Source organism: Prionailurus viverrinus, chromosome D3 (genome assembly GCF_022837055.1).
Source record: "Prionailurus viverrinus isolate Anna chromosome D3, UM_Priviv_1.0, whole genome shotgun sequence".
In the NCBI taxonomy this organism is placed as follows: Eukaryota; Metazoa; Chordata; class Mammalia; order Carnivora; family Felidae; genus Prionailurus; species Prionailurus viverrinus.
Window position 1 is genome coordinate 24,144,413 of NC_062572.1, and position 26,515 is coordinate 24,170,927.

Below are 26,515 nucleotides of genomic sequence, written 5' to 3' on the forward strand. Positions count from 1 at the left end.
GGGGACCAGTCCACACGAGGCCTTACATCCCAGAGCCTCTACCATATGCTCATCATGGTATAAGGTTCTGGGATTTGTGGTTGGGCAGCAGACCAGTTTGCCCCAGCCCTGTCCCTTCCATCTGCTCTCTGCCTGGCAGGTTCCTCCGGGACTACGACACACTCTTCCCTGTGGCCGATGATGTCAGCTTGCTACAACAGGCCTCAGCAGTCTTGTATCCTACCACAGCCACTTGATAGGATCTGGCCTGGCCTGGTTGGAGTTGGGCTGCTAGGACCCAGAGGAGCAGAGGGAGGTTTATCCCCAGAATACTTGGGTCAGCCAGTTTTCCCCAGAGGCCCACCAAAGCCCCAGCCCCTGTTTCTGGAGGAGATGACTACTCGGATCCTCGGAGCTGGGTGGGGTAGTGTCCTGCATTCTTTAGGTGTTTACTGAGTGTCTGGGCCCATGTGACCAACGTGGACTCAGCCCCACTGTCACAGACCTCATTGCAGGAGAGGAGACAGACAAGTAAACAAGCAGTTGAAGTGTCATATGGGAGAAATCCAGAGGACAGGAAAGCCAAGGAAGGCACCTAACCCTGCAAGCTCAGGGAAAGGCTGAGATGGAGGGGCTGTCCAAGCCGAGACCAGCAGAAGAAATTGGAGGTGGCCAATCCCAGAGCTAAGTGTTCCCAGTGGATGGAGGACAGAGAGGCCCATCTGAGGAGCCCACAGACATTTTGTGTAGATCTCAGGGTGGGGCTGGGGGCCTGGGGTCTAGTGGGAGGAGGCTGTGGCATGGCAGATGAGCTGGGGATGAGCAGACCTGCACGGCTCTGGGATGACTCTCACTAAGAAGTTTGGACTCTATCCTACAAGCACTGGGGTGTCATGGGAGAGTGTGAAACAGAGAGTAACAGGGTCAGTTTTATACTTTGGAAAAGCTCTGTCTGGCACAGGGAGGAGAAAAGACTGACCTGAGACTTCTGTGAGGCCCAGGGGCTGGTGAGGATACTGTTGCTGGCATCCAGGGATGGCCGGGGGGCGCTAGGTTAGAAGTGGAAGGAGGGAGTCTAGGGCAACTCCCAGATGTCTGGCTTGGCAGTGCCCAGGGTGGTAGAGAGGGAGGAAGGACAGGGAGGAGGGCCTATGGGCCATTTTGGAGGCTGGGCTAGATTGCGCAGTCTTGCCTTAGGGATACCCTATGGGCCCCCTTTGCAGGAAGCCCTCAGTAGTCAGACAGGGAGCCCCTTTGGCAGTGACCCCATCAGGCAGGCCCTCCTCCTGGGGGTCAGTGCAGAGGAGGTGCTGCTGGCTCCTCCAATTATCAAGTCCTAGGATGCCCCTGGCCCTGTCTTCATCCAGAGCTGCTTTCTGCTGAGTGACAGGTACTAGGTTTCAAGGCTAGCGTGGCCGTGGTCTGGCCTCTTTCCCCAGGCAGCCCTGGTACCTGCAATGCCCACTGGGTACAGCCCAGATAGCCCCTAACACAAGTCATAGGGTCAGATGCGGAGGCAGGATTGAGAAATTATGTTGCCTTAGAGCTAGAGAGGCAGAAAAGGCTCTGGCACCGGAGAGAGACACCTTAACGTGTGTCACAGGGACGAGACTCGGACTGCCTACATCCTCCAGGCAGTCGAAAGTGCATGGGAAGGGGTGGACCGACGGAAAGCCACAGATGCTAAAGACCCACCGGTGGCTGAAGACCCTAATGGGGTCATTGCGATGATGGAACCAGTCAGTGGACCGTTCTCACATCTGGAAAACTCAGAGGAAGAGGAGGTATGTGTCTGGAGCAACATTTTCCCCTGCTTCCCCTGCCCCTTCCAGGAAACCTGTCCCTTCTTTGTTTCAGCTCTCAGAGAAAAAGGTTTCTTTTGGAATTGACAGCCCTGAGCCTGCGGGTCAGCTCCGTGCTGCCTTTAGAGAGTCTGCAAGTCCCTTCAGCTGCCAAACCCCCATTTCTCCTCTGTAAAATGAAGTGATGGAGCTTTTTCCACGTGAAATCCTTCCCAGAGCTCTCCTCTAAACAGATCACCATGTAGCTGCTTTGGATGCAGTGGAGAGCAGCGTCTGGTCTCACTGCTTAGCCAGCCTGGACGCCCCACCATGGGACTGCAGGGCTCCACTAAGCAAGTGTGGAAGCCTCTGGTGCTCCAGGCTCTTCCAGAACTCGCCAAATCTATGGCCATACAGATTGCCCACTGAGCCCAGGACTCTTCCCTGCAAGTTGGGAGGCAGTGTGACATAGGGATTAAGACCACAGTCTCTGTGGGTCTCTGGGGTCAGACAGCTCAGGGGTATACCCTCGTTCTGCCACTCACCAGCTCTGTGGCTGGAGGCACATCACTCACATCTAGCCTCTGTTCCCCATGTCTAAGGTGGGGATAATTGCCATCCCTGCCTCCACAAGGTTGTTGGGATTCCCAGAGCTATTGGGTGCAGTGCCCCAAGCCTGGCTGGCCCTGTGCACTATTAACAGATGCTGCTCTCCTTCCTGTGTTAGACTCAGGCCCTGTGGCTGTCACAGGGCCTTGGAAAATGACAGTCCCTCCACTCTTCCCACCTTCTTCCCCATTTGGCTTCTCTGAGACACGGATGATTTTTATTGTTGTTTTGATTTTGGAATTTCCTTAAGTGAAAATCCTAACAGAATTAAGCCGCATCAAGCAGGATATGAACTGAATCCCCCTCATTAAAAAGAATATAATCAAAGGGGAGCATCTCCGTATAGTCCAGGGCTGGTGGTTGCTGTTTCTCTCCAACATCAGCCATTAACTTGTTAGAGTTGGAAAAGGATTAGTCGAAGCCACAGCCATTTGTGGGGTGCCTAGTCTTCTCCAGGCACCATGCTCAGCCTTATTCTCTTTGAACCATCTGAAACAACCCTGTGAGGTAGAAGGCAGTACTCCCATTTTACATGGAAGAAGCTGGGGTTCAGAGAGGGGAAGTGCCCTGCCCCAAATCACACAGCCAGAAGTAGCTCAACCACTAAGTCATAGAGCCACTCCCTCTTCACATGGTTTCAGGAATTGGAGACTCAAGAGACCTGGGTCACTTGGCTGAGATCTTGGCCCAGGAATGGCAGGGCCAGGACTCAACCAGGTTCCCTGATTCCTAGTCCTGTGGTATTTGAGGTCTGTTTCCTGTCACCCACTTGGTCTGGCCTTTCCCTCCTTCACGGTAGCTCTCTCCACAGTGTATGGGGGCAGCTGCTCCCTTGGGCCCCCCTGTGTGTGGCGTGGAGCTGGACTCGCTCATCTCCCAAGTGAAGGACCTGCTGCCAGATCTTGGTGAGGGCTTCATCCTGGCCTGCCTGGAGCATTACAGCTACAACCCGGAGCAGGTGATCAACAACATCCTGGAGGAGCGGCTGGCCCCTGCCCTCAGCCAGCTGGACCGCAGCCTAGACAGGTGGGAGAGATAGGTGGGAGGGGGTTCATGGCGCCCAGGCTGTCTCAGGGCCCTGGCCAAAGGTGCTCTGGGGGCCTTGTCAGGGCCCCTTCTTAGCTTCTCTGCTTCCCACACCTGTGCCAGAATTCTGCCTTCTCTCTCTTCCCTACAGCAGTGTTCCCCAGCCATTTAAATGAATGGCCTCCTTGGGAACACATCAGAACTTTAGGCCCTCCCGGAGGTTCTCACATGCCCCCTGCAGGGGAGAGAGTGTGCACAGCTGGACATTGCAGCTGCTCCTTGCTGGAAGGCCCATCAGAAATGTGGGATGTGACAAAGGGGTTGCTGAGCCTTTTGGAGCTCCAAAGTCTCTGGCTTGCCCCTGTCATTGGCACCTTTCCAGTAGATTCCTGAAGGAGGATGGCCAGAGCTTCTCACTTTCTTCATTCCTACCCTTTCTGAGTTTGACCCATTGCTCCTCTGAAGGCCTGTGGAGCAGCAGGAATGAGTGCACAAATGGGTGTTTCTTCCGCAGACAGACGATGTTTATTGAATGAATGAAGTTAGCTCTGCCTTTGTACAAGTACCTTGGCCACTTTGTGCCCATTTTACAGAGGAGGGCACTGAGGCCCAGAGAGGTCAAGTGATCTTAGCTACCTATGTTATAGGACTGTTGTGAGTGTTCAATGAGGGAGGGAACTTTTGAGAAAATCTCTGAATGGCACATGGGACTGAGGGGGAACTTTGTGTCAGGCATGGCTGCATACCCAGGTAGGGGCCAGACAGGGCAGGTTTTTTAGATCGTGTCTCATGTGGCTGTTGAAGGGGAATAGAGAATCTGATGCATGTAACATGGTTCGGGTCAAGAGAGCACAGGTAGACATCAGCTGACCTTTCTCCCTTGAATGGATTTCTCTGTCACCCCCCACCCCAGACAGGTGAAACCAGACCCGACACCCCTGCTCACATCTCGTCACAACGTCTTCCAGAACGATGAGTTTGATGTGTTCAGCAGAGATACAGTGGACCTGAGCCGGGTGCACAAAGGCAGGAGGTGAGTGCAGTGGGCTGCAGGGTGCCAGGCACCCCAACTCTGTAAGTGCAGTGAGAAAATTGAGAGAAACTAAGGACTCCGTGTTTACAGAACTGGCTTGAGTTTTGGCTCAGCGTCCCCCCAAGCAGTCCAGGACCTGTGCGCTCCCAGCAGGCAGGAGCAGGTTCTCTGATACTTATATGGTAGGCTCTGACTCTGACAGGGTGTTTTTTTGTGGTTTTTTTTTTAATGAATCCCCTTGTTGATAGCAAAAGGCCAAAGGGACCTAAACTGTTCCCCTCTTCTCTTCCTACATCTTGGGATGTGTCAACCATCAAATCTCTGGGTGATAGAGCTGAGCAGTACTTCCTAGAAGCTGCTCCTCGACCTGATTTTCTCCATTCTGTGGCAAAATGAGAAAACTAAGGACCTGTACTAAGTCAGCTTTTCAGAAGGTGAACATACTCAATTTTAAGGTCTTTCTACTTATTTTTAGTTTATGTCCTTCCTACTTTTTTGGCATTGAAAAGTCCATTTATGATTTATTCATTCATTCAACAAATATTTGCCTGGGGCTCATGGCATACTAGGCCCTGGATTTATCAGGTGCTGGAGGTGTAGTGGGCAGTGAGACAGACATGGCCACTGCCCCTGTGGAGTTTTCACTAATCACTTTGTCAAACAAGCAAAGTAAAATTGCAAATATAATAGGCACTATAAGGTGCAGGTGTGCAGACTTCTGAACCTCTGGTAGAGGATTCAATCCAGAGAGGAAAGCTTGAGGAAATGACATGGGACCAAGAGTGGAAGTGTGAGGAAGGGCCAAAGGGCCAATTCTGTAAAGAGCGGGGAAGGAGAAACTTTCTAGGAAGAGTGAAAAACAGAGGCAATGGCCCCGAGGCCATGGGGAACATGATGAGGGTCCCATGAGCTGACATGTTTTGGAAAGATCACCTGGCTTTGGAATGGAGGCCCACTGGAGGGACCAAGAGTCAGTAGTGATGATAGAGAGTTCAAGAGAAATGAGTAACTCTTGGCAACACTATGCTAGCCCCTAGAGTTCTACTAAATTGTATTGGTTCATGAAATCCAGAAATCTGGGAATTGCTGGACGAGTACAGCCTGCCCTCCCCCCATTGTATATATGGAGACAGCAAGGTTCAGAGAAGGGCAATGGGGGACCTGCCCCCTTCTTGCGATAGGAGCCCCAGTGGCAGAATTACAAGCTGCTTCTTTGGTGAGGGCCCCATGCTGGAAGCTTGGCTGGCTGAGGGCTTTGGGGAGCGGGCGCAGGGCAGCTATAAAGCCATCTGGCTGGCTGGACAGGAAGCATTTGTAAACTGCTTAGTCACACACGTTGCGACATCCCCAGATCCCAGGCAAGAGATGTTATCCTGCATCCGTGGCCACTGTTCCAGGTCTGAATGACCCTCTGCAGGTTCTGTTGTGGAGAAAGAGGCAGATGAGGAGGGTCGGGCCCTGCTCCTAGGGCACTACAAGCTGCCAGGTGGAAAGTCTAGGAGGCAAATGTTTACTGAAGTCCTTGTGCTGGGTAGCCCAGGGGCTGGGGATTGCAAAGAGGCAAAGCCTCCATTCATGTGTTCATTATTTACTTATTAATTCAGCAAATATTTATTAAGTGATCTACTAGTGCCAGATCCTGTGCTAGATACCAGGGAGACAAGGTGAGCAGGGCACCCGGGCCTCGATCTCAAACGATGCAGAGACTATGGGAAAGATTTAAACCATTAAACAAGTAGTGACAGAGTGGGAGAGATGCCAGGGTGGGGCATACAAGGGCCTCCATAGGGACTCTTGTCCTAATCTGGGCAGGGCAGTCAAGGGGCACATGAGAAAAGTAGCACAAGGTCACACTTGAGTTACAATGTGTGTATGGGTTAAATCAGATAGGATGCACTCAGTGGCTCAAGTAATAGGGAAACCTGTCCCTTGTACGAAAGGGAGTTGCAAGGTAGGTCTGTCTAGGTTTGGTTAACCTGTGGTACAGCCTCATCATCAAGGATACATCTTTTCCATCTCTGTGAGCTAGTTCCTTCGAAGCCACTGGGTGGCCACAGCTGTTTCAGCTATGACCTCCAGAAATGACAGTGCCAAGAGGAAGTCTGGACCAGGTCTTCCTGTGTTTCTCTTACAGACCAGGAAGCCTTTCCCAGAAGTTTCCAGACTCCACTCACATCTCAGTGGGGAACTGGGTCACAGGGCCAAGGTCCAGGGCTCCAGGAGAAGGGGGAAAGGTGGAAAGACCTGAACCAAATGAGGGTGTGTTAGGAGTGGGGATGAGGTAGAGGGTGGCTGTTGGGTAGAGGCCAAGCACATGTGCTGCAGGTATATCATAGCTACATGAAGGAGGCGGTGTATATAAGGTGGGATCCCATAAATTCCTTGGACTGAACAGTGGTACCCTGGAAGATTATGAGTGTTCTCCCTCAAAACAGGCTCTATGGCCAAAAAAGTCTGTGCACTTTCTTCTTGGTGAGTCACAGAGCACATTAGCACATTAAAGGCTCTGATAAGTCCTGCAGTAAAAAGAAATAGGATTCATTTTGTTGAGCCCAGCATGTGCCAGGTTCATTTCTAGTCATCATCTTATTTCATCCCTGGGATGCAGAATTAAGATTTGGCAAGGAGAGGCACCTGGGTGGCTCAGTCGGTTAAGCGTCTGATTCTGGTTTCGGCTCAGGTCATGGTCTCGTGTTTCGTGAGTTCGAGCCCTGCATCAGCCTCTGTGCTGACAGTGCAGAGCCTGCTTGGGACTCTCTCTCTCCTACTCTCTCTGCCCCTCCCCTGCTCACTCTCTCTCTCTCGAAATGAATAAATAAACTTAAAAAAAGACTTGGCAAGGATAAGAAGCTTGCTTGTGATCGCACAGCTCAAGAAGTACCCCAGCAGACTTGAGTCAGTAGACCTGTGTTCTAGCACTGTGGCTCTGCTGGTAGAAGCTGTGTCACCTTGGGAAAGTTGCTCTGCCTCTTGGGTTTCCTTACCTATAAAAGGAAGGGCTTGTTGCCTCTACAGGTCCCTTAGAAGTTCAGAGGTGGCAGTCACGCCCCTAAGGGCCAGTTTGAGTTGGGCCTTGAAGGATAGGCCGGAAGAAGTGAGGAGGGGAAGAGTGACTCAGCTTCAGGGAAGCCCACACATTCCCTGGGTTCCCTGAGGAAGCACCTGCTCCGAAGAAATCTCTGAAGCCACTGTTGCCTGTGTTTCCAGACTTGACTGGAGTTTAGGCCTCAGATGAGTCTTTTCCTGGCTGGTTTTGACCCTCACTTTTCTTTTCCTTCCTGGCTCCAAAGGGGGGTCATGGGACCAAAGCTGCACCTCCCTGGATGGGGATGCCCAGGGCACCAGGCTCCTCTGTCCCTGCCTGTGCCCTCTCCCAGGACCCTGGGTGGGTGGAGTTTGCAAGGCTTCTCTGGCCCTGCCAGGGAGCCATATAACTAGAGGCCCACAGTGGGGCCAAGAGCTAGGGACTGGATAGACCAGGAGCTGTGGGATGTGGCAAAAGGACAGTGATACTTCTCATTCATACTTGGACGCCTGGCTCAGCACAGGCCCTGGCACCTGGTAGGCCCTCAGGAAATGTATGTGGAGTGAGTAGATGTGTTCCTTCCAGTGGCACTAAACACCCGGGCCCCCTTCACTTGCTCTCTCTTCTCCAGCCCCACCCAGCCTGGTGAAGAGAGCCAGGTAGGAGCCAGGGCCACAGGCACAGGCCCCTTTCCTGGCGTCATACAGAATTTCCCTGTGGACCAAGAATTTTCCCTGGTCTAGATCAAATGCCACCCCCGCCGACCACCACCTCACAGGGCCTCCATTTCCCACCCCTTTTCCCCCCACCCCCACCAGCTAGACCCCCTAAGCCAGGGGGGTTTTGTTTCCAGGGCATGCTTGCATCCATTCAGCACATTTCATGTTAGCTGCCATTTGCCTGCGACCCTCACTGGACTGTGAGTTCCGTGAGGACAGATCCGGATCTTCCTCTTTTTTGAATCTCTCCCCAGCTCAGCCTTAGTACCCTCCCTGGCATGTAGTAGGCCCTTAGTAAAAACTACTGAAGGAAGCCAAATCCTGACCTGCCCCAAGCTCCCAGGCAGATAGCCTGAGAGACTCAGACCCCTGTCCCTCCCTGCACCAAAAGCCAGTTAATAGAAGATTTTAATGGAAGCTGTCTATGACTTTGTATCTCTTCTTCTTTTTTTTTTCTTCTTTTTTTCCCCCTACCTTTGATACATTCCAGAAAACTGATTTCACAGCTAAGCTGGATTTTCTTGCCTGGCATCTCATATTGATTTTCCCCCAGGGCTAGAAACTACATTCCACAGGCCTATGTGTGAGACAAGCCGGGTTTTTCTACAGATTTGCAAAGCCACAGTCGAGAGGCCTCAGTCCCCACTGAGGCTCCGCCACAGTTCATTGATCCCAAACAGGTCCCTGTCCTTCCCTCCACCACACCCAACGTTCCTCACCTGTGATATAACAGGAGTTTAACTTTTGGGCTTTTTCTTCCAATGCAAACTGACATAGACGATTGAACTGTGGAACAGATAGAAGGTCACCGTGAGGAAGCAGGGGTAGGAGGAAAAGGGCAGGACCCCTGCTTGCCCCTCACACCCCAGAGGTCCCCTGTGGCTCCCCTGAGCTCAGTTAGAAGGTCACATATGGCCTTTCTCTTTCTTTTTTTGTTTTGTTTTGTTTTAATTATTTTTTGAGAGAAAGAGAAAGAGAGAGAATAAGCGGGGGAGGGGCAGTGAGAAAGAGGGACTGAGGATCCCAAGCAGGCTCTGTGCTGACATCAGAGACCCTGATGTGGGGCTCAAAGTCACAAACCATGAGATCATGACCTGAGTTGAAGTCAGATGCTTAACTGACAGCCATCCAGGTGCCCCTGGCCTTTGTCTTTCTTAAATTTTTGTTTTCTAAAAGGTTCAAATAATGCCAGGAGTAACCATTGTCATTTGGTGGGGGACTTAACTAGCCCTCTCTGTGCATTGACTTATGTAAATTATATGCACTCATAGGAACAGCTTGTTTGGCTTGCTTTCTGTCTTTTATACAAACGGGATCATACCATATACATTTTTCTGCAGCTTGCTTTTTTCCTTGGGAATAAGTCTTAGAATTCTCTCTGCATCAGCACAAACAGTTGAATGTCATTCTTGATAACTGCCGCCTGGCGTTCTGTAATAAAGATGTGACACATCATTTGGCCATTTCACTTGTGATGGACACTAGTTGTTTTCTATTTTTCGCTGTTACAAACAACACTGAAAAGAAAATTCCAGATCAGACCTCTTAATGCTCAGGGCCAGCGTTTCCCTCGGGTGGGTGCTTCAAAGAGGAATTTCCTGGCCAAAGGGCGGGCACATTTTACATTGCAACAACTGTTTTGGAATGCCTCCCAAAGTGGCTGGACCTGGTCACGTGGGCACTCCCAGCAGTGAGTCCCACCTTCCCACACCCCTGCCAGTGTTTGATACCACTTGTCACAGTTTGTGCCAGCCTGAGCCCGTGGTGCTTTGGACCCTGGCACTTGCAGCCTTCAAAGCCTCATGGTTTTCTGCGCTGTCCCCTCGCAACTCCAGGAAGGAGGAGAACACGCGGAACCTGCTGAACGACAAGCGGGAGGTGGTGGCACAGCGGCAGCGCTACGAGCAGTACAGCGTGGTGGTGGAGGAGGTAGGTGGCCCCAGGCCGTTGGGCCTTCGCCGGGTGGGGGAGAATTGGCCAGCCCTGGGCCCCTCGGCCCCACACTTCTGCTGTTGCAGGTGCCGCTGCAGCCAGGTGAGGGCCTGCCCTATCGAGGGGATGACTATGAGGACGAGTACGATGACACGTACGATGGCAACCAGGTGGGCGCCAACGATGCTGACTCGGATGATGAGCTCATCAGCCGCAGGTGAGGCCGCAGGGCAGCTAGAGGGCGGAATCCCAGGGGCACAGCGATTCTCCCAAAGCCTCTTGTGTACACAGCTGGGGAGACCAAGGCCCTGATTACGCGAGCAAGTCAGTGGTAGAACCAGGGCCCAAACTGAGGCCTCTTGACTCCTGGTCCAGTGCTCCCTCCACCCCCAGCCACTCCCTTGGCCATTTGGCCCAACCCATCCTGAGTGGGGCAGCATTAATTTGGTTTCAGGCAGTCATTTTACATTGTTCTTTTTAACTGCAGAAAACTCTCCCCAATAGAACCTTACAGAGATTTCCCAATGCAGATAAAAGCAGAGCTGCCCCAGCTCTGGCTAAGCCCCCATATCAGACTCTGGTACCCTCAGAGGGTCCGGGGACTGGAACAAAGCTGGCTTGAAAAGCACTTTGTTTTTTTTCCAGCTGCCTGAGCCCATCCCCATCGTGACAGCCCCCTCTCACCCAGCCTGATTCCCTCCTCCCTGAGGCTCCCTCTCCAGGTTTAATCTAGTCTTTGATCTCACTTTCTCTCTAAACCCTCAGGCCCTTCACCATCCCTCAGGTGCTGAGAACCAAAGTGCCTGGAGAAGGGCAGGAAGAGGACGAAGAGGAGGAGGAGGAGGAGGCTGAGGACGAGGCTCCCAAGGTACCTCATTGGCAGGTGGCAGATGAAGGGGAGGGTGTGGTTCTGAAGGGCAGACTGGGAGCACCGTGCCCCTACTTGCCTGCAGCTGGCTTTCAGGCAGCCCCAGCATCCCTGCCCAGGAGAAGAGGGGCTCCTTCAAGCCTGAGATGCCCACTTGGAGAGTTGCTGGCTTAGAACTCCCCTCCACTACTCAGTGGAGGCTCAGGGGCCAAGCCTTTGAACTGCTGGGTTCATGAGGCCCAGGAGCCTGGGGGCTGAGAGAGGGGCAGGCAGTTCTTGGCCACCATGCTCAGGATGCCAGTTCTTAAAGTCACAGAGGTGTTAGAGCCCAAGGGCCCTTGGAGGTCGTCTGGGCTGGTGGGTTTGCAAATTGTATTTTTTAGCAGCTGAACTTTTTCTTCAAATGAAATCTTAACTAGAACCTCAACATATGAAACAGATAAGGGCGGGATTGCTCAGCTTGAACCCGAGTGGCACCCTGGGACCCCTGTATCCCCTCATGCCCTCCCACCAGGGTGACAAATTCAGATGTGTCCAGGCCAGGCTACCAGCATAAACGAGTAGTGGGTCCTGATGGAGACTGTGACTAGTGGAACAGAAGTACACATACCCTCTGCCCAAAGGGCTCCTCAGCATAAATGTAGGCCTAGGGCTTCCAGGGCTTTCCCTTCTTCCCAGGCAAGAGGTCAGCCTGGATTTTTATGTAAAATCTTCCAGTTTTCAAATGTTATCAGTTGTACGTGTGTGTGTGTGTGTGTGTGTGTGTGTGTGTGTGTGTTAACAGTACAGGCCACCAAGAGCTATCTGTGGTCCTTAGGCCACAGTTTTTCCTGCTGCTAGTCTAGGCTCCTTTGCTTGTTGACCCCTCCCCCTCCAAAAAAATAGTCTTTGAGAGAAGGTACTCCCTTGGGGCACCTGGGTGGCTCAGTCGGTTAAGCATCCAACTCTTGATCTCAGCTTAGGTCATGATCTCACAGTTTGAGAGTTCAAGCACCACATCAGGCTCTGTGCTGATGGCACAGAGTCTGCTTGGGATTCTTTCTCTTCCCCCCACCTTCTGTCTCTTGCTCTCCCCCCAATACATAAATAAAAACTTTAAAAAAAAGAGTGGGTACTCCCATAGCACGTTGGTGGTGGTGCTAGAGTGAGGACGAGTCAGCTCCCAGGGGCAGCTTTCTTGGCTTTCAAGACCCTATGTGGCCTCTCATGGTGGCCATCTTGGCCTGACCCCCATTTGTCATCCATGCTCCAACTATGGTCCACTCGCCCCATCATGCCTATGCAGGAAGCCTCAGTCCCTTTAGCTGCCTCCCCATCACAAAAGAGGTGGGAGGGACGGAGGAGAGAGGCTTCAAATGGAAACCTTGGACCAAGCAAGGGCATCTCCTTCTAGGGCATCACCCTGCCATAGCCTGGCGTTCCCCCACTCCTAGCAGTGAGGCATCAACAAGATCCAGTCAGGCACAGCCTCACCACAGCTTTGGGAAATAGAGAGGCTCATGACTCTAGATTTTTTTTCTCCCTTCCCCTCCACAGCCTGACCATTTTGTGCAGGACCCAGCGGTGCTGCGGGAGAAAGCAGAAGCCAGGCGCATGGCCTTCCTTGCCAGGAAGGGGTGAGCATTTTAAAGCGCTGTTTCTGGTGGGAGGGGACCCATCCGGGAAGGGCTCAGCCAACCACCTAGGAAGCCCACACGTATACCCTGAGTGCTTTACATGTATCAATTTAACCCTCACAACAGCCCTGTGAAGTAGCCACTGTTATCATTATCCTTACTTTACAGAGGAAGAAACAGGCCCATCCCCATCCCTAAGCCCTCCTCTCCTTATTGTGGGCTGTGGTCAACCCACAGCGGGTCCTTCCCTCAGCCAGGGACCCATCCAGAGGCAAGGCTCAGAGAAGAGAATTCACTAGACAGACACAGGACCAGCCAAAATCCCCACAGCCCTGCCCTTGCTGGTCTCCATTTCTTCTCTCAGTGGAAGCTGGGACACGGGTTTCCTGGCCCAAGCCGTGTGTCCTCTCCCAGAGACCTCTGAGAAAGGCAGTGAGCTCTTCCCATCTCCTGGGGTGGGTTGCTCTTCCCTCAGGTACCGGCACGACAGCTCCACGGCAGTGGCCGGCAGCCCCCGGGGCCACGGGCAGAACCGTGAGACAACCCAGGAACGCAGGAAGAAGGAAGCCAACAAGGCGACGCGAGCCAACCATAACCGGAGAACCATGGCTGACCGCAAAAGAAGCAAAGGCATGATTCCATCCTGAGGCCGCCATGGCAGGGCCAGCCGGGAGGCAGCGGCACCAGACCTGCTGGGCTGAGTTACCATAGCCTTGGGTCTCCTCACCAGTTGGCCTCCTGCCAGGGCCCCAAGTTCAACTCCACCCCTCAACAGCCTCAGCTTTGCAGCCCCTGAGAAGGCCGTCTCGTCGTCCACCAGCCTGCCGTGAGCGCCTTCTTGCAGAACACACAGTGCCTTATCCCACAGCGGAAGAACCCCTGGGGCAGGAAGAACCCTGCCAGCAGGCAAAAGGGATGGGGACAGAGCCCCAAGGCAAGCCCCACAAACCTCGTGCAGCAAGACACCACTTCTCTTTTACCCCGGACGGCAGGAAACCTGTAAATTTAAAAAACAAAAACAAAAAAGGCCTGCAAATAAAATTTTTGACCCTTTCAAGCAATGATCCATGATGTGCCCATGGCCCGCTCCCCCTGTATCCCATTCTTCAGTGACGGCCACCATCAGGAGAGCAAGAAAGCCGGATGATCACCCGCTCTTCTCATCAGCCTTTGGCGCTTGCGTCTCATTGTAACCCCTCCTGATGTTGCCCTGCTTTGCCGTGTGGTCCTGAGCACATCACTCCCTTGAGTATCCAGTCCCTGCTCGTGGAAGGAAGAGATAAAGGTGTGAGGTCCTGTGGTCCTTCAGTACCCTCTCGTTCAGTCCCTGCGACCTCCACCCAGGGAGGTAGGTACTATTTTCCTAGTGTAGGTGAGGTATAGGTGAGGAAGGTGAGGCACTGAGAGCTGAAGCTGCCTGCCCAGGCAACAGCTAGGAAGTAGGAGAACAGGGATTAGACCCTCAGTCTGACCCCTGGTCTTTATAGGGTCCTAGACCCCCATAAGTGGTATCATCACCGTCTCTTAGCTGACTCGAGGACGCCTTTCCAGTAACAGCCAAAACCTGAGCTTGGTACTTCCTGGTTGTGTGTACACTCCATCAAATCCTCCAAAATCAGGGGGTCAGAGACCAGAAGACACAAATGAGGATGTCACTGCCAAGCCCTGTTGGGGTCCAACTAGGACTTGGACCTAGTTCCTCAAAACCTCCTCCCGGTGTGTGTGGGGGGGGGGGGGGGTGGGCAGGCAGTTGGTTCACAGTGTGGCAGCAGCTGGCAGGCATCCTGATTCCTGCCTCCCCCTCACCCCCCCCCCCCCCCCAGAACACTGCCAATCAACAGAGGATCAGCAGTGGGGTATTTGCTGGCCTGATCCTACCCAGCCTAGCCTGGAGTCCATCCATGGATCCAGGCCCCTGCCCAGCTGGACCTTGACAAATCACCGTAGATGCTTGTGCAATTTATTTGCACGTGGGTAGGATGAGTGTCTGGAGCAGCCAGGCAGACAAGCACTTGACGAATTGGTTTTGTTAGGTCAGCTGCACAAGTGAAAATCAATAGCAATTCCTCTGAGCCGCACCAGTTCTCCTGGTGCATTTGAGATGCAGAGCGGAGATGGGAGTGGTGTCTTCCCCTCGAGCTGCTGAATTAGGTGAGATCAGGCTGGGGGTCAGCCATTCTGACAGGCAGCAGGAAGACTCTGTTTCCTCCCAGAGGCATTTGCCAGGGACCATAGAGGCAAGAGTCATTTGTTTTCTCTCTCCCTGAGCTCCTCAGACCTAGCTCTTGTTCCTGGAGCAAGGTGAGGTGAGTCGGGGGAGCTCTGGGCTTTACCTACCTTACTTGTTACGGTTCACACAGCCCCTCTCACCTTCATTTTGTCATACGTAGCTCCTGACCGCTTGGAGCGGTGTTCAAGCCTCCTACTGGCATCCTGGTTTAAAGGATTTGAGAAGACAAACAATTTGTCAAATTTCCCAGAATGTACTGCTAGGTCAAACTGGATCTCCCTTGAAGAATTATGTTCTTTCTCATTTCAGATCTTGAGGGCACCCTTTCAGGGATGCTTTGCAAACACCTCACTCAGGATCATCCAGAACAGTGCTGGTCGGCACACCCCTTCACCTCTCAGGGCCTCAGTTTTCCCATCTGCAAAGTGGGTATATTGGTCCAGGTGAATGGTTTCCACCTGGTGCCAATTAAATCCTCTGAGGAGGCCCCAAGGTTTAAGATGAGCAATGGCACAAGTGTTACAAGTGAGGTGGGATGGGAGTCTGAACCCTGCTCACTTGATCACTGGGCCCCATCACCCCACTACTCCTAAGCAGGAATTTCTAAGTGCCTTCTCTACACCCTGTTAGAGAACATGACTATCACAGGCATTTCCTAGGAAGCTTGTACGACCTAGTGCCTCCAAGAGGACTTAGGACTTTGAGTGTCTTTGTTTCTAGCTCATGAGTGGCAATGATGGCAGACATGTTTGTTTGAACAGTGCTTCTGTGCCTCTGTGAGATAGGTAGGGCAGAGCCTGTCGTTGATAAGAAGGGACCTGGGAGCCCAGGGAGGGCAATGAACTTGTCCAAAGCCCATGGCAAGTTAGCAGCAGAGCCTGGATGCAGATCCTTTTTGAGTTCCAGGTGCAGTCTGGAAAAGGAAGTGATTGGCAAGAACCTGCCTGTCCCTGTCACACTGGGAGCTTGGGCTAAATAACACAGGGAAGGAAACAAACAAAACACAAAAGTAAACCCACCAAAAATGCAAGGGGGTGGTTATAGAGCCCCCTTCTTTAAAACGATGTCAATGAACTCTTAATAGCAATGTAAAAAACTAAATATTGACAAATAAGTTGTTTGAGTTTTTTTTGAAGAGAATAAATTGGATGGTAATGCATCATGATTGTGAAAATATTTTTTAAAAATTTGTGGGGCGCCTGGGTGGCGCGGTCGGTTGAGCGTCCGACTTCAGCCAGGTCACGATCTCGCCGTCCGTGGGTTCGGGCCCCGCGTCGGGCTCTGTGCTGATGGCTCGGAGCCTGGAGCCTGTTTCCGATTCTGTGTCTCCCTCTCTCTTTGCCCCTCCCCCGTTCATGCTCTGTCTCTCTCTGTCCCAGGGGTAAATGAGCGTTGAAAAAAAAAAAAAAATTTTTTTTTTTAAAAAATTTGAATACAGACCAAGTCTGGAAAGGAATGTGCATAAATGAAAATGATGGTAAGACCATGATATTTGTAATGAGAATAAAAGCACTTACTGAGTACTTACCATGACTAGAGTATCTGCTGGGCGCTTTCCTTATGTTACCTTGTTTGATTCTCACAAGGTAGGTACAGAGGAGAAAATCAAGGTCAGAGAGGGTAGGTGACCTGCTTAACGTCCCACATTTGGCAGGTGACCAAGGAGGGATTCAGTCCCAGGATTGTCTCCTAAAGCCCATGCTCTTAACCCCTAAACCACATGCCATTCCTTTCTTGCCCCCACATCCTTATCCTTGTTACTGCTGTTGCTACAAAGGAGAAAATAACAAGTCAAATAGCTGCAGAACAGGAGGATGGGAAGTCCCGTTTTGTCAGGCCAGGTTGATGGGACTCCACTAGTATGCACGCTCCACCATTGGACACTGTCAGATCTCAGATGTTCTGCTGCATTTTTTTCCACTTTTTGTTTTCAGATCCGTGCATCCTTTCCTCTGTGTGTCCAGTCTGCCATTGAGCCCACTGAATGATTCTTCATTTTTATGTCCAGTCCCTCTCCAGGGGAAGCAGAGAAAAGGCTGGGAGTGGAGCTCTCTCATCTAAGAGGAGAGCAGCAGAGCCCGAGGGGCACTGAGGCCAGGGAGGGGGCCAAGAGGCCAGGGCCAAACGCTCCAGGGTGGATAAGGAAGAAGGATGGGAGAGACCGAGGGAGCCCCAAAATTAGGACCATAGGCCAGGACATGTCCTGGACATTTATCCAGAGCTCCCAGTATTTACTGCCTGCCCTCAGGGTTTGGGTCAGCCAGGTTGGGAGGACCACGGGAGGAGAGGATAAATGCATCCACCCAGCACATGTGGACCAAGATCTACTAGGTGCCAGGCACTGTGTCAGGCATGCGTGAGAAAGACTGGGCCCCCGCCCCCATGGAGTTCACAGTCCAGGGCAGGATCTGGGTATTAAGATGTTTTGGGAAAACGATTTAGTCACAGCCGTGCTAAGCCCTAAAAAATAAATGAAGAATATACCACACAGAGGGGCGTCTGGGTGGCTCAGTTGGTTGAGCGTCTGAGTTTGGGCTCAGGTCATGATATCATAGCCCGTGAGTTCGAGCACCGTAATGCGCTCTGTGCGGACAGCTCAGAGCCTGGAGCCTGCTTTGGATTCTGTGTCTCCCTCTCTCTCTCTGCCCCTCCCCCACTCTGTCTGTCTCTGTCTGCCTCAAAATAAACAAACAAAAAAAGAATATACCACACAGATATCTCCCAATCATTTTTTCTGTTTACCTTTTTTTTTTTTTTAACTGTAGCTTTTCTCTAAGTTTTCCCAGCATCATAGACAAGAGTTTCAGTTTGGAGACTCACTAAAGTGAAACGTGAGTGGAAAACAAAACAAATAAATGAAGAAATGAACAGGCAAGGAGAACAGAAAGAAGCCAAGAGCAACGAGACTTTCCAGAAGCAAAGGATAGTGGTCACAGTGTCAGGCAGCAGCTGGGAGGTCAAGCAGACTAAGTAGTGGGGCTCACTGGGCCACTGCTCCAGCTTGGCCAGGAAGTGATGGGGAGGCAGCCAGTGGGAAGAATGGAAGGCGAGGAAGAGAAGGCAGGAGAGTGGGCCCCTCTTCTAAGGAACTTGGCATCAGAGAGGAGGAAGAGGGAGCTCAGAGGTGAGGAGGGAATGTTGGAACCCCGACCGTGTTGATGGGAGGTGCCAGAGCTCTAGGGGACCCACTTGGGGGAAGGCTAGTCCCCAGATCAGACTGGTGTCCCTTGCTAGCTAGATCCCTGGATGCTGGGGCAGGAGGAAGGGGCCTTATGGCCAGAGGCTGCTCTTGCCAATCTGTAGCCTGAAGCAAGGTAATGCAGTCTAAAGGTTACTTTCTCCACCTATGCGTGTGTATGGGGGTGGAGGTGGTCTTAGAATCAAATTCACATCACACTGGAAATTCTCTCCCAACAATCAATAATCATCAAGAGAATTTTACACAGCTGGCAGACCCGGGAGGGCCTTAAAGGGCATTTTGTCCAGAATTTCTCAACCTATTTAAACTCCCAACCCTCCCCGAATGTCAGACCCTGGGATTTCAGGTTACCCCCACCACCACCCCACCTCCCCTGGGGGTGGGGAGGTTTGCCCTGCTTAAGAATTCCCTGGGCTTCCATGGTGCTCTCCCAGCCACGGAGGTTATATCAAGCTTTACTCTCTGTGGTCTGAATTACAAAAATAACAGGCACTTAATTCTAGTTTCCCAACTATGAAATTATGACATTGAATATGGTTTTTCTGGCTGCCTGAGCCCACCCTCAGCACTCTGACTGGTCCCTTAAATCCCAAGGGGGTAATTACGGTTTTCTCCTCCTTAAAGTGGTTTTCACAGAAGAGCCTGGCCGAAAGGGGGCCCCCAGTGGGATGGAGGCCAACCATTCCCATCCACTTCGGAATTTTAATTTGCAGAGCTTACATGCAGGCTCCCACCCTGTCTCCCATGTTGTGGTCTGATCTACTTTGCCTTCTTTCACGTGTACATCTGCAAGCTTCACAAGCCCACCCTTTTTATTGTTATTTTGTTCATAAAGGTGACCTGGGGTGATGAAGAGAGCACTGGACTAAAGGTCAGGAGGCTGGGGTTTAGGCCCTAGATTTCAGCAAGCTGTGTGACCTTAGGTCAGTCACTTGGCCTCTCTGGGCCTCAATTTCTTCTGATAAGAAATGGGGATGATCATTTACCCTCTCTTGCCTGATGGGCATGGATTATTGTAATGGTCAGATGACATCATGATGGTGGGTGGGGGCAAGGTGCACTCTCAACTTGGTGAATCTTATGAATCTTATTCAAATCAGAGAGAAGAAAACCAGCTGTCTACTCTGCATTTGGGGCAGTTTCCACTTCTCTCTTTTAATCACCCTGCCAGAAACTTCTTTGCACAAATCACCCATTTCCAGTGGACACATTTCCAAGAGTGGAATGCTGGGGTCCCAGGGCCAGGAAGAGATTTAGAGCTGCCTCTGTCTGGATTTTTGCTGACCGTTCCTACCAGAAGGACAGAATCAGGGAGCAGCTTGAACTCCAAAGCTTTTGGCTCCACAAGCAAGTTCTGTCATGAAACAGCCTCCCCACAAGGCCCATGCCTCTAGGGAAGCCTGGCGCTGTCACACTGGGACCCCTCTGGATGGGAGCCTGTTTAGAAGGTGAGATTGTTTCTCCTTTCCTCTGACAGGCCTACCAGGTGCCACATGACAGATCCAATGGGCAGAGTGCAGGCTCTAGGTCCAGCTGACCTCTGTCACAGGAGAGGGGCAATAGATGAGGACCTGGTACAGGGATGTGTACAGCATGTCACAGCTGGAAAATCAGACTCCCCAGTTTAGGAGGGGTCTACACGGAAGGGCATTGGTTCCTCCCCCAGAGTATTAACTCTGAGTAACATGCAATGTCCGTGCCAGAACTTTTCCTTGGATATGAGGGTCCTCTGAATGGCCAGTGGCCTATTTGGCTTTTGTCATTTCGAGCAGGGCCTTGGCTCCGGGACCAGAACCAAGCTGGCCTCAGCCACTCCCTGGCTCTGTGACTCTGAGCAAGGTGCCTTCATTTCTCTGAGCCACAGTGGTTTCTAAATTGAGATGTTGGCAGGATGTCTGGGATAAGTGCCGGCCCGCCGTGAGGCAGGCTAGTGAACTGACAGGGCCCTGCTCACTGGGACCCACGAGAAGGGTGGCGGGTGCTTCCCACCAATGTCCCGGCTGGCTTTCTGTGTACCCCACTTCTCACCTTCTCAGCACGGCTGCCCTGCTTCCTCTAGGGCAGCCCTCCCAGAAATCTCTGGTCTCAGGATAAACTGGACACACAGGAGCTGGCAAGAAAAGAAGAACGGCACCATCCAGCCTGATAAGCATGTGATAGGCTCCCTGGGAGCACAGAGGAGGTACCCTGCTTAGCTTTGTGGAACAGGAAATTATCTCACTGAATCTTTGACCAAAACCAGGTGATAGGTGTAATTATAAGTCTCATTTAGAGGTTTGGCCCCTTACTCATGGCTGAGCAATGGCTGAGTCAAGATTCAAACCGAGGCTTGCCAGCCTCCAAAGTCCATATTTTCAGCCTCTTGGCTTTCCTGCCTCCTCAGAGCTGACACTGACTCCATGTATGGTTGGCTCAGCATGGAAAAGAGAACCTATCACCTCCTTTGTTCTAAATACCATGCTTCTATTAATACAATCTATAATCAAGTCACTCCATGACAGAGTCATTCCATTGACAGAAGGGAAAGGAGATGAGAGTGGGAAGTTGGGCAGGACATATTTTCCAAATCTCCACTTTGCAATAGTTTCCCCTGTCTGCTAGTGGAAGGAAGGGGTGCCCCTGAGAGGGTTCAGTTTGAAGGAGGTGTTTCATTAGGAAATATTAGTGAGCTGCGGACACAAGGCATCAGAACTGCAGCCCCACGGCAGGAAGTGGCCTCTCTGTTGACAGTCCTTACAGGAGGGAGACAGAAATGTGCTCAGACATCTGGAAGGGAGGAAGATAGATAGAGGCAGAAAGGAGTCTGTTACACGGTTAAAGGTGTGGAGAAAAGATAAGGATTACTGGAGGAATGCACAAGCCTGCTGGAGTCTAAAACAGTGTTAGAGACGCTGAAAACGAGATTATCACAGCCACACACAGGAAAGCACAAGAAAGTGATCGGGCGTTAGGGGGATAGAAAGGATGTCAGGATCACAATTTCAAAACAGCTGGGACAAGGGGTGGGGCACTTGGATGATTCAGCTGTATAGTCATGGCCAAAATTCTCAGCCTGCATTTCGTGGATTGAATATGCTAATTAGGCACTGGTCCCTGAAAACTGTGCAGGGAGCCCCCTTTTATTTACTCACTGTAGCAACATAACAAAACCACCCCTAGTAGGCATGTACTAAGGACATTACAAGCATTATCTCACATATCTTCCTGAACACCCTGTGAGGTTTTGCTATCATTATCCCATTTTCCACATGAGGAAACCAAGGCTCACACCAGGGGAAGCAACCTGCCCAAGGTCACTTGGCTGGAGAGTAGCAGAGCTAGAATTCAAACACAGGCATGTGCTATTTCGGTAATCCATGCCTAGGCAGAAGACGGGAGAGCATAGGGACCCATAGCAGGACCGTATTTGGAAGGTTTGTAAAGTGAGATTTGAGGTAGCTTGGCTCTTAAATGTCAGGCCAAGGGATTTTAACTTGATCTCAACCATAGTGGGGAGCCATTGAAGGTGTTTGAGCAGGGGAGTTGATCTGGCAGTCTTATGAGGATGCAGTGGAGAAGTGTCCAGAGCAGCTGTGGAAGGTTCTGTGCAGGAGTTTTGAAGGGAGGATAGGCCAGGAGAAGCAGAAAGACAGCACCCCTGTATTCACAGACTGTCGGCTAAGTGGCTCCCAGCTGACACTTTCTCTGCATTCCATCATTGCCTTGTCCTTGATGCCCGCTGGAGTCTGCCCTTGGCATTCAGTCTGTGTATAAATCCAAGCATATCAGGCCAAGGCCCCAGTGAAGAGAGATAAATGATTTTCACATGGTGCAGAGCTGTGGCTATGAGCGTAGCCCCTGGAGCCAACTGTCCTGTGTTTGAACCTCTACTCTCACTAGCTGTATTACCCTAGACAAAAGACTTAACCTCTCTGAGCCTCATTTTCCACCTATAAAATGAGATGGAGAGCAGTGCCCACCTGCGATTGAGGATCCAGTGACATGGAATATGTTAATGGCACCAGGCCCGGGCCTGGCCCTGGGTGAGTGCCTAGAGAAGGCAGCTATTTTTGTGTGGGGGTGTGTGATGCTCTACGTATGCTAGTGCCTGCCCCTGTACAGAGCGTTCGTTCTTTGCTCGTACGAAAGCAACTGCCATCACCTTCACTCTGCCTGAGGAATTTGTATTCCCTCCAACTATGCACATTGCTCAGACATTTGAAATTCATTGATTTCTGTCCTTTCCTTGCAAGGCTTCAAATTCATTTGTAGGACAGTCCTTGTTCCTTGTTATTGGAAGGGCTGGCTGAGTTACGGGATGGAATCTATTTCTTTTTAATAACTTATATGGCTCCCCCCCCCCCCACCGGGCCACATTACAAAAACAGTAACATGCTTCTCGGTGTGATTCACACAAGTAAGCAAAGAGAAAGAACATTTCCACCATCCGGAAATAATTGCTGTTAGGATTTTAGCTCTTATCCTTCCGACATTATTTTAGAAAAAGGAATATGCATACGGGTTTTCTCTGAAAATGAGATCATACTACATGTGTTACTGTCACCGTTTTTTCAGTTAGTTAGACATTGTGAACATGTTCCATTTCTCATCTTTGTCCTTTTAATGGGTTAACGCTGTTCTATCAGATTACACTTTAGTCAACCTGGTAGCTGTGCATTTTGGTTTTCTCATTATTTGCTATTAAACTACAGTGAACAACCTCCTGGCTAAATATCTGTCCACACCCATGATTATTTTCTCAGGGTAAGTTCTTAGAATTGCTAAGTCAAATTTTTTGACTGTCGAATTGACCTTCCCAACAGGATTTGAGAACAATCATTTCCTATGTCTTTGCTCAGGCTGGGTATTACAATTTTAAAAAATTTTCCCAAGTTTATTTTTTAATTTTCGTTTTATTTTTTTGAGAGGGCGCAAGTGAGCAAGCTGCAGAGAGAGAGAGAGAAGTAGGGCTCACTCAGGGCTCATGTTTTTACCCAAAGCGGGGCTCGTGTTCACCCAATGCGGGGCACAAGCTCACCCAACGTGGGACTTGAACTCACAAACTGTGAGACCATGACCTGAGCCAAAATCAAATGCTTAACGACTGAGCCACCACCCAAAATCTTCACAAGTTTGCATATCTAGCTATTTTTACTTCACAAATCCTTTCTTTTTTTTTTTATTTTTTTTTCAACGTTTATTTATTTTGGGGACAGAGAGAGACAGAGCATGAACGGGGGAGGGGCAGAGAGAGAGGGAGACACAGAATCAGAAACAGGCTCCAGGCTCTGAGCCATCAGCCCAGAGCCCGACGCGGGGCTCGAACTCACAGACTGCGAGATCGTGACCTGGCTGAAGTCGGACGCTTAACCGACTGCGCCACTCAGGCACCCCTTCACAAATCCTTTCTTGCAGAACCTCAAGGAGTAGATGCAGGTATAAAATGGGCCCGAGAGGGTGGGGGGGTGGGCAAAACGGGTGAAAGGGAGTGGGAGATAAAGGCTTCCAGTTATTGAATGAGTCATGGGAATAAAAGGCACAACATAGGAAATATAGTCAATGATACTGTAATAGCTGATGACAGATGGTAGCTATACTTGTGGTGAGTATAGTATAATGTATAAACTTGCCAAATCACCATGTTGTACACCTCAACCTAATGTAACACTGTGTGTCAGCTACACTCACATAAAAATTAATTTAAAAAAATTAAATGGGGGCGCCCGGGTCGCTCTGTCGGTTGAGCGTCCGACTCTTGATTTCTGCTCGGGTCATGATCCCAGAATTGTGGGATCAATGCTTTGGGCTCTGCACTGAGCGTAGAGCCTGCTTGAGACTCTCTCTCTCTTTCTTTCTCTCTCTCTCTCTCTCCCCCGCTTTGCCCCTCTTTCCTACTCTCTCTGTCTCAAATTAAAAATAATAATAATAAAAATAAAGACAACATTAAAAAAAATAATCCAATGGACCTGAGAAGCAAGCCTCTGGCACACTAATGACAGCCCGGAGTCGTTTTCCTGAGGAACTCAGCCTATGATAGGCAGCATCCTTGTGTCTACTGGGGAAAATCTAGAATGTTCCAAGGGCTGGGCCTTTCTTTGAGCTGCCAGGACAAGTTGGACTCCACCCAGAGCTGAAAAGTTTTGAACATTGGCAGGCAGCCCTAGAGTGCCAGCCCGGATAGCTCCTGGCTGGGTTAATTAAGCAGTCAGCTTGGTGAGGATTTACTGCACAGTAATCCTTACTCCCTTTGACACCCCTCCAAGATGACAGCATCTCCAGAAATAACAAGAATCATAGCTGCCATTCTGCAATATCATGGTGGGTATCTTACAGATGAGAAAACTGGCTCAGGGAGAGTAAGTAACTTGCCTAAATTCACCCAGCCCGTGGGTGGTGGGGCTTGAATTCTAACCCAGGACTGTCCATTCTGAAATCAGTGCTGTTTACACCTCACTAGAGCTATTCAGTGGGAATAATAAAATGACCTCTTGGATTATTGGTCAAATAAAGTGACACATAAACTGCAAAGCACTTAGTACAATGCCTGGCTCATGGCAACTAGTTGATAAATGTAAGCTACTAATCAGAACTCCTCCAGGGGCTGACCTTTCTTCTTAGAATGAAATCCGCATGACCTACAAGACCATACAATATCTGACCCTATTACTTCCTCCCTTCCTTTAGTTCAGTGAATAAGCCAAACCCATACTCACCCCAGGGCCTTTGCACTTGCTGTCCTTGTTTCCTGAATGCTCTTTGGATCTTTACCTGAGATTCAAATCTCAGCTCAAATGCCATCTCCAAGGAGAAATGTTCCCTCACTAGTTACCTGAGCATTTCACACTGCTCTTTAAACCTGAGTTACCCCCTATATTTTACCCAGTTTTATTTTATTCATAGCCCTTAACATGAGCTGAAGTTCTTATTTAATTTCTTGTTTACCATCTGTCTCCCCTACTCGAATGTAAGCTGTAAAAGGGTAGGGATCTTTCTTGTTCCACACTCTATAGCCAGGGTCTAGAACAGAGCCAGGCAGAGTAGGCACTCAATACATATGTATTGGTTGACTGACTGACTGAATAAGTGGTTTCTACCAGTTTTCTAGAGATTTTTGAAATTGGACATCAGCTCCAATACGCTTAGCCAAGAGAGTGGTCCTTCTTGCTCAGAGCTACACTGGATGCCAACTTCTCAGAAGAGGATTTCAGAGGCCTTCAGTAACCTACTCTTATGAGGTATCCAGGCATTTAGCTTTTCCTAACACCTGTGCAAGGGGAGCAGGTGGGAAGTTCTTGGGGCTTTCTAACCAAAAAGCCCCTTTTCAGCTCTTGACTCCAGGAAATATCTCAGGCTGAGCTGGGGAAGGAAACTTTTTCCAGTAATAAACAGCTTCTTGGTGCCAGTCTGAGGAGGGTGCTAATCCTCATTTCCCCCACCTGCGAGGCACATCCACCCAGGGAGCTCTGGGGAGGCCCAGCTCTCAGTTGGCAGTGCCACTCAAGGGCAAATTCTCATTGGGACCTCAGGAAGGGGAATCCTGGGGCCTCCAAGTAGTGAGTTCTAGGCCTGGAGCCAGGGCGGGGGGCACACATTTTGCATTTGTCTGTGTTCACACCTTCTCTGGGCAGCCCCCTTTTAAGACCCCCGCCCATTATAAAAATAATACACGCTTGGGGTGCCTGGCTGGCTCAGTCAGAAAAGCATGCAACTTTTAATCTCGGGGTTGTGTGCTCGAGCCCCATGTTGGGTGTAGGGATTACTTAAAAGTACATTATTTAGGGAAGCCTGGGTGGCTCAGTCGGTTAAGCGCCCGACTCTTGATTTCGGCTCAGGTCATGATCTCACGGTTCATGGGATCGAGCCCTGCATCAGGCTCTGCACTGACTGCAGAGCCTGCTTGAGATTTTCTCTCTCTCTGTCCCTCTCCTGCTCATGTGCGTGTGCGCTCTCTCAAAAACAGACTTAAAAAAAAAAGTGCATTAATTAATTAATCATAACAACAGAATTACTGTTACCCAGTAATTCTATTTCTGGAATATACCTAAAAGAACTGGGGCACGTGGGTGGCTCAGTTGGTTAAGCGTCTGACTTCCACTCAGGTCATGATCTCATGGTTCATGAGTTCCAGCCCCACATCGGGCTCTGTGCTGACAGCTCAGAACCTGGAGCCTACTTTGGATTCTGTGTCTCCCTCTCTCTCTGTTCCTTCCCTGCTCGCAATCTGTCTCTCTCAAAAATAAATAAAAATTTTTTTAAAAATAATTAAAAGCAAGGTCTTGATATTTTTGTACATCCACGGTCATAGCAGCTTTATTCAAAATAGTAAAAACATTGAAACCCAAGTGTCTACTGATGGATGAATGGATAAGCAAAATGTGGTATATGTATATATATGATGAAATATTATTTAGCGTGAAAAAGGACATTCAGCGAAATGCTACAACATGGATAAACTTTGAGAACATTATGTTAAGTGAAATAAGCCAGTCACAAAAAAACAAATACTATATAATTCTACT

General features: G+C 50.4%; 1 protein-coding gene across 3 annotated transcripts in view; it reads left to right on the plus strand.

Annotated features, from left to right (window-relative positions):
- Positions 1-15,977, plus strand: part of ASCC2 (activating signal cointegrator 1 complex subunit 2) — a 43,059-nt gene extending 27,082 nt beyond the window's left edge. For 2 of the 3 annotated variants that reach the window (XM_047827068.1, XM_047827070.1), the window contains 9 exons: positions 140-214; positions 1,583-1,763; positions 3,181-3,395; positions 4,309-4,428; positions 10,008-10,101; positions 10,191-10,321; positions 10,870-10,972; positions 12,509-12,588; positions 13,064-15,977. In XM_047827068.1, the coding sequence (XP_047683024.1) occupies positions 140-214; positions 1,583-1,763; positions 3,181-3,395; positions 4,309-4,428; positions 10,008-10,101; positions 10,191-10,321; positions 10,870-10,972; positions 12,509-12,588; positions 13,064-13,235 (1,171 nt within the window). In that variant the 3' untranslated portion in view covers positions 13,236-15,977. The remainder of the gene's footprint in view (positions 1-139; positions 215-1,582; positions 1,764-3,180; positions 3,396-4,308; positions 4,429-10,007; positions 10,102-10,190; positions 10,322-10,869; positions 10,973-12,508; positions 12,589-13,063) is intronic. The other variant, XR_007145698.1, reaches the window with a different exon arrangement.
- The last annotated feature ends 10,538 nt before the right edge of the window (positions 15,978-26,515 follow it).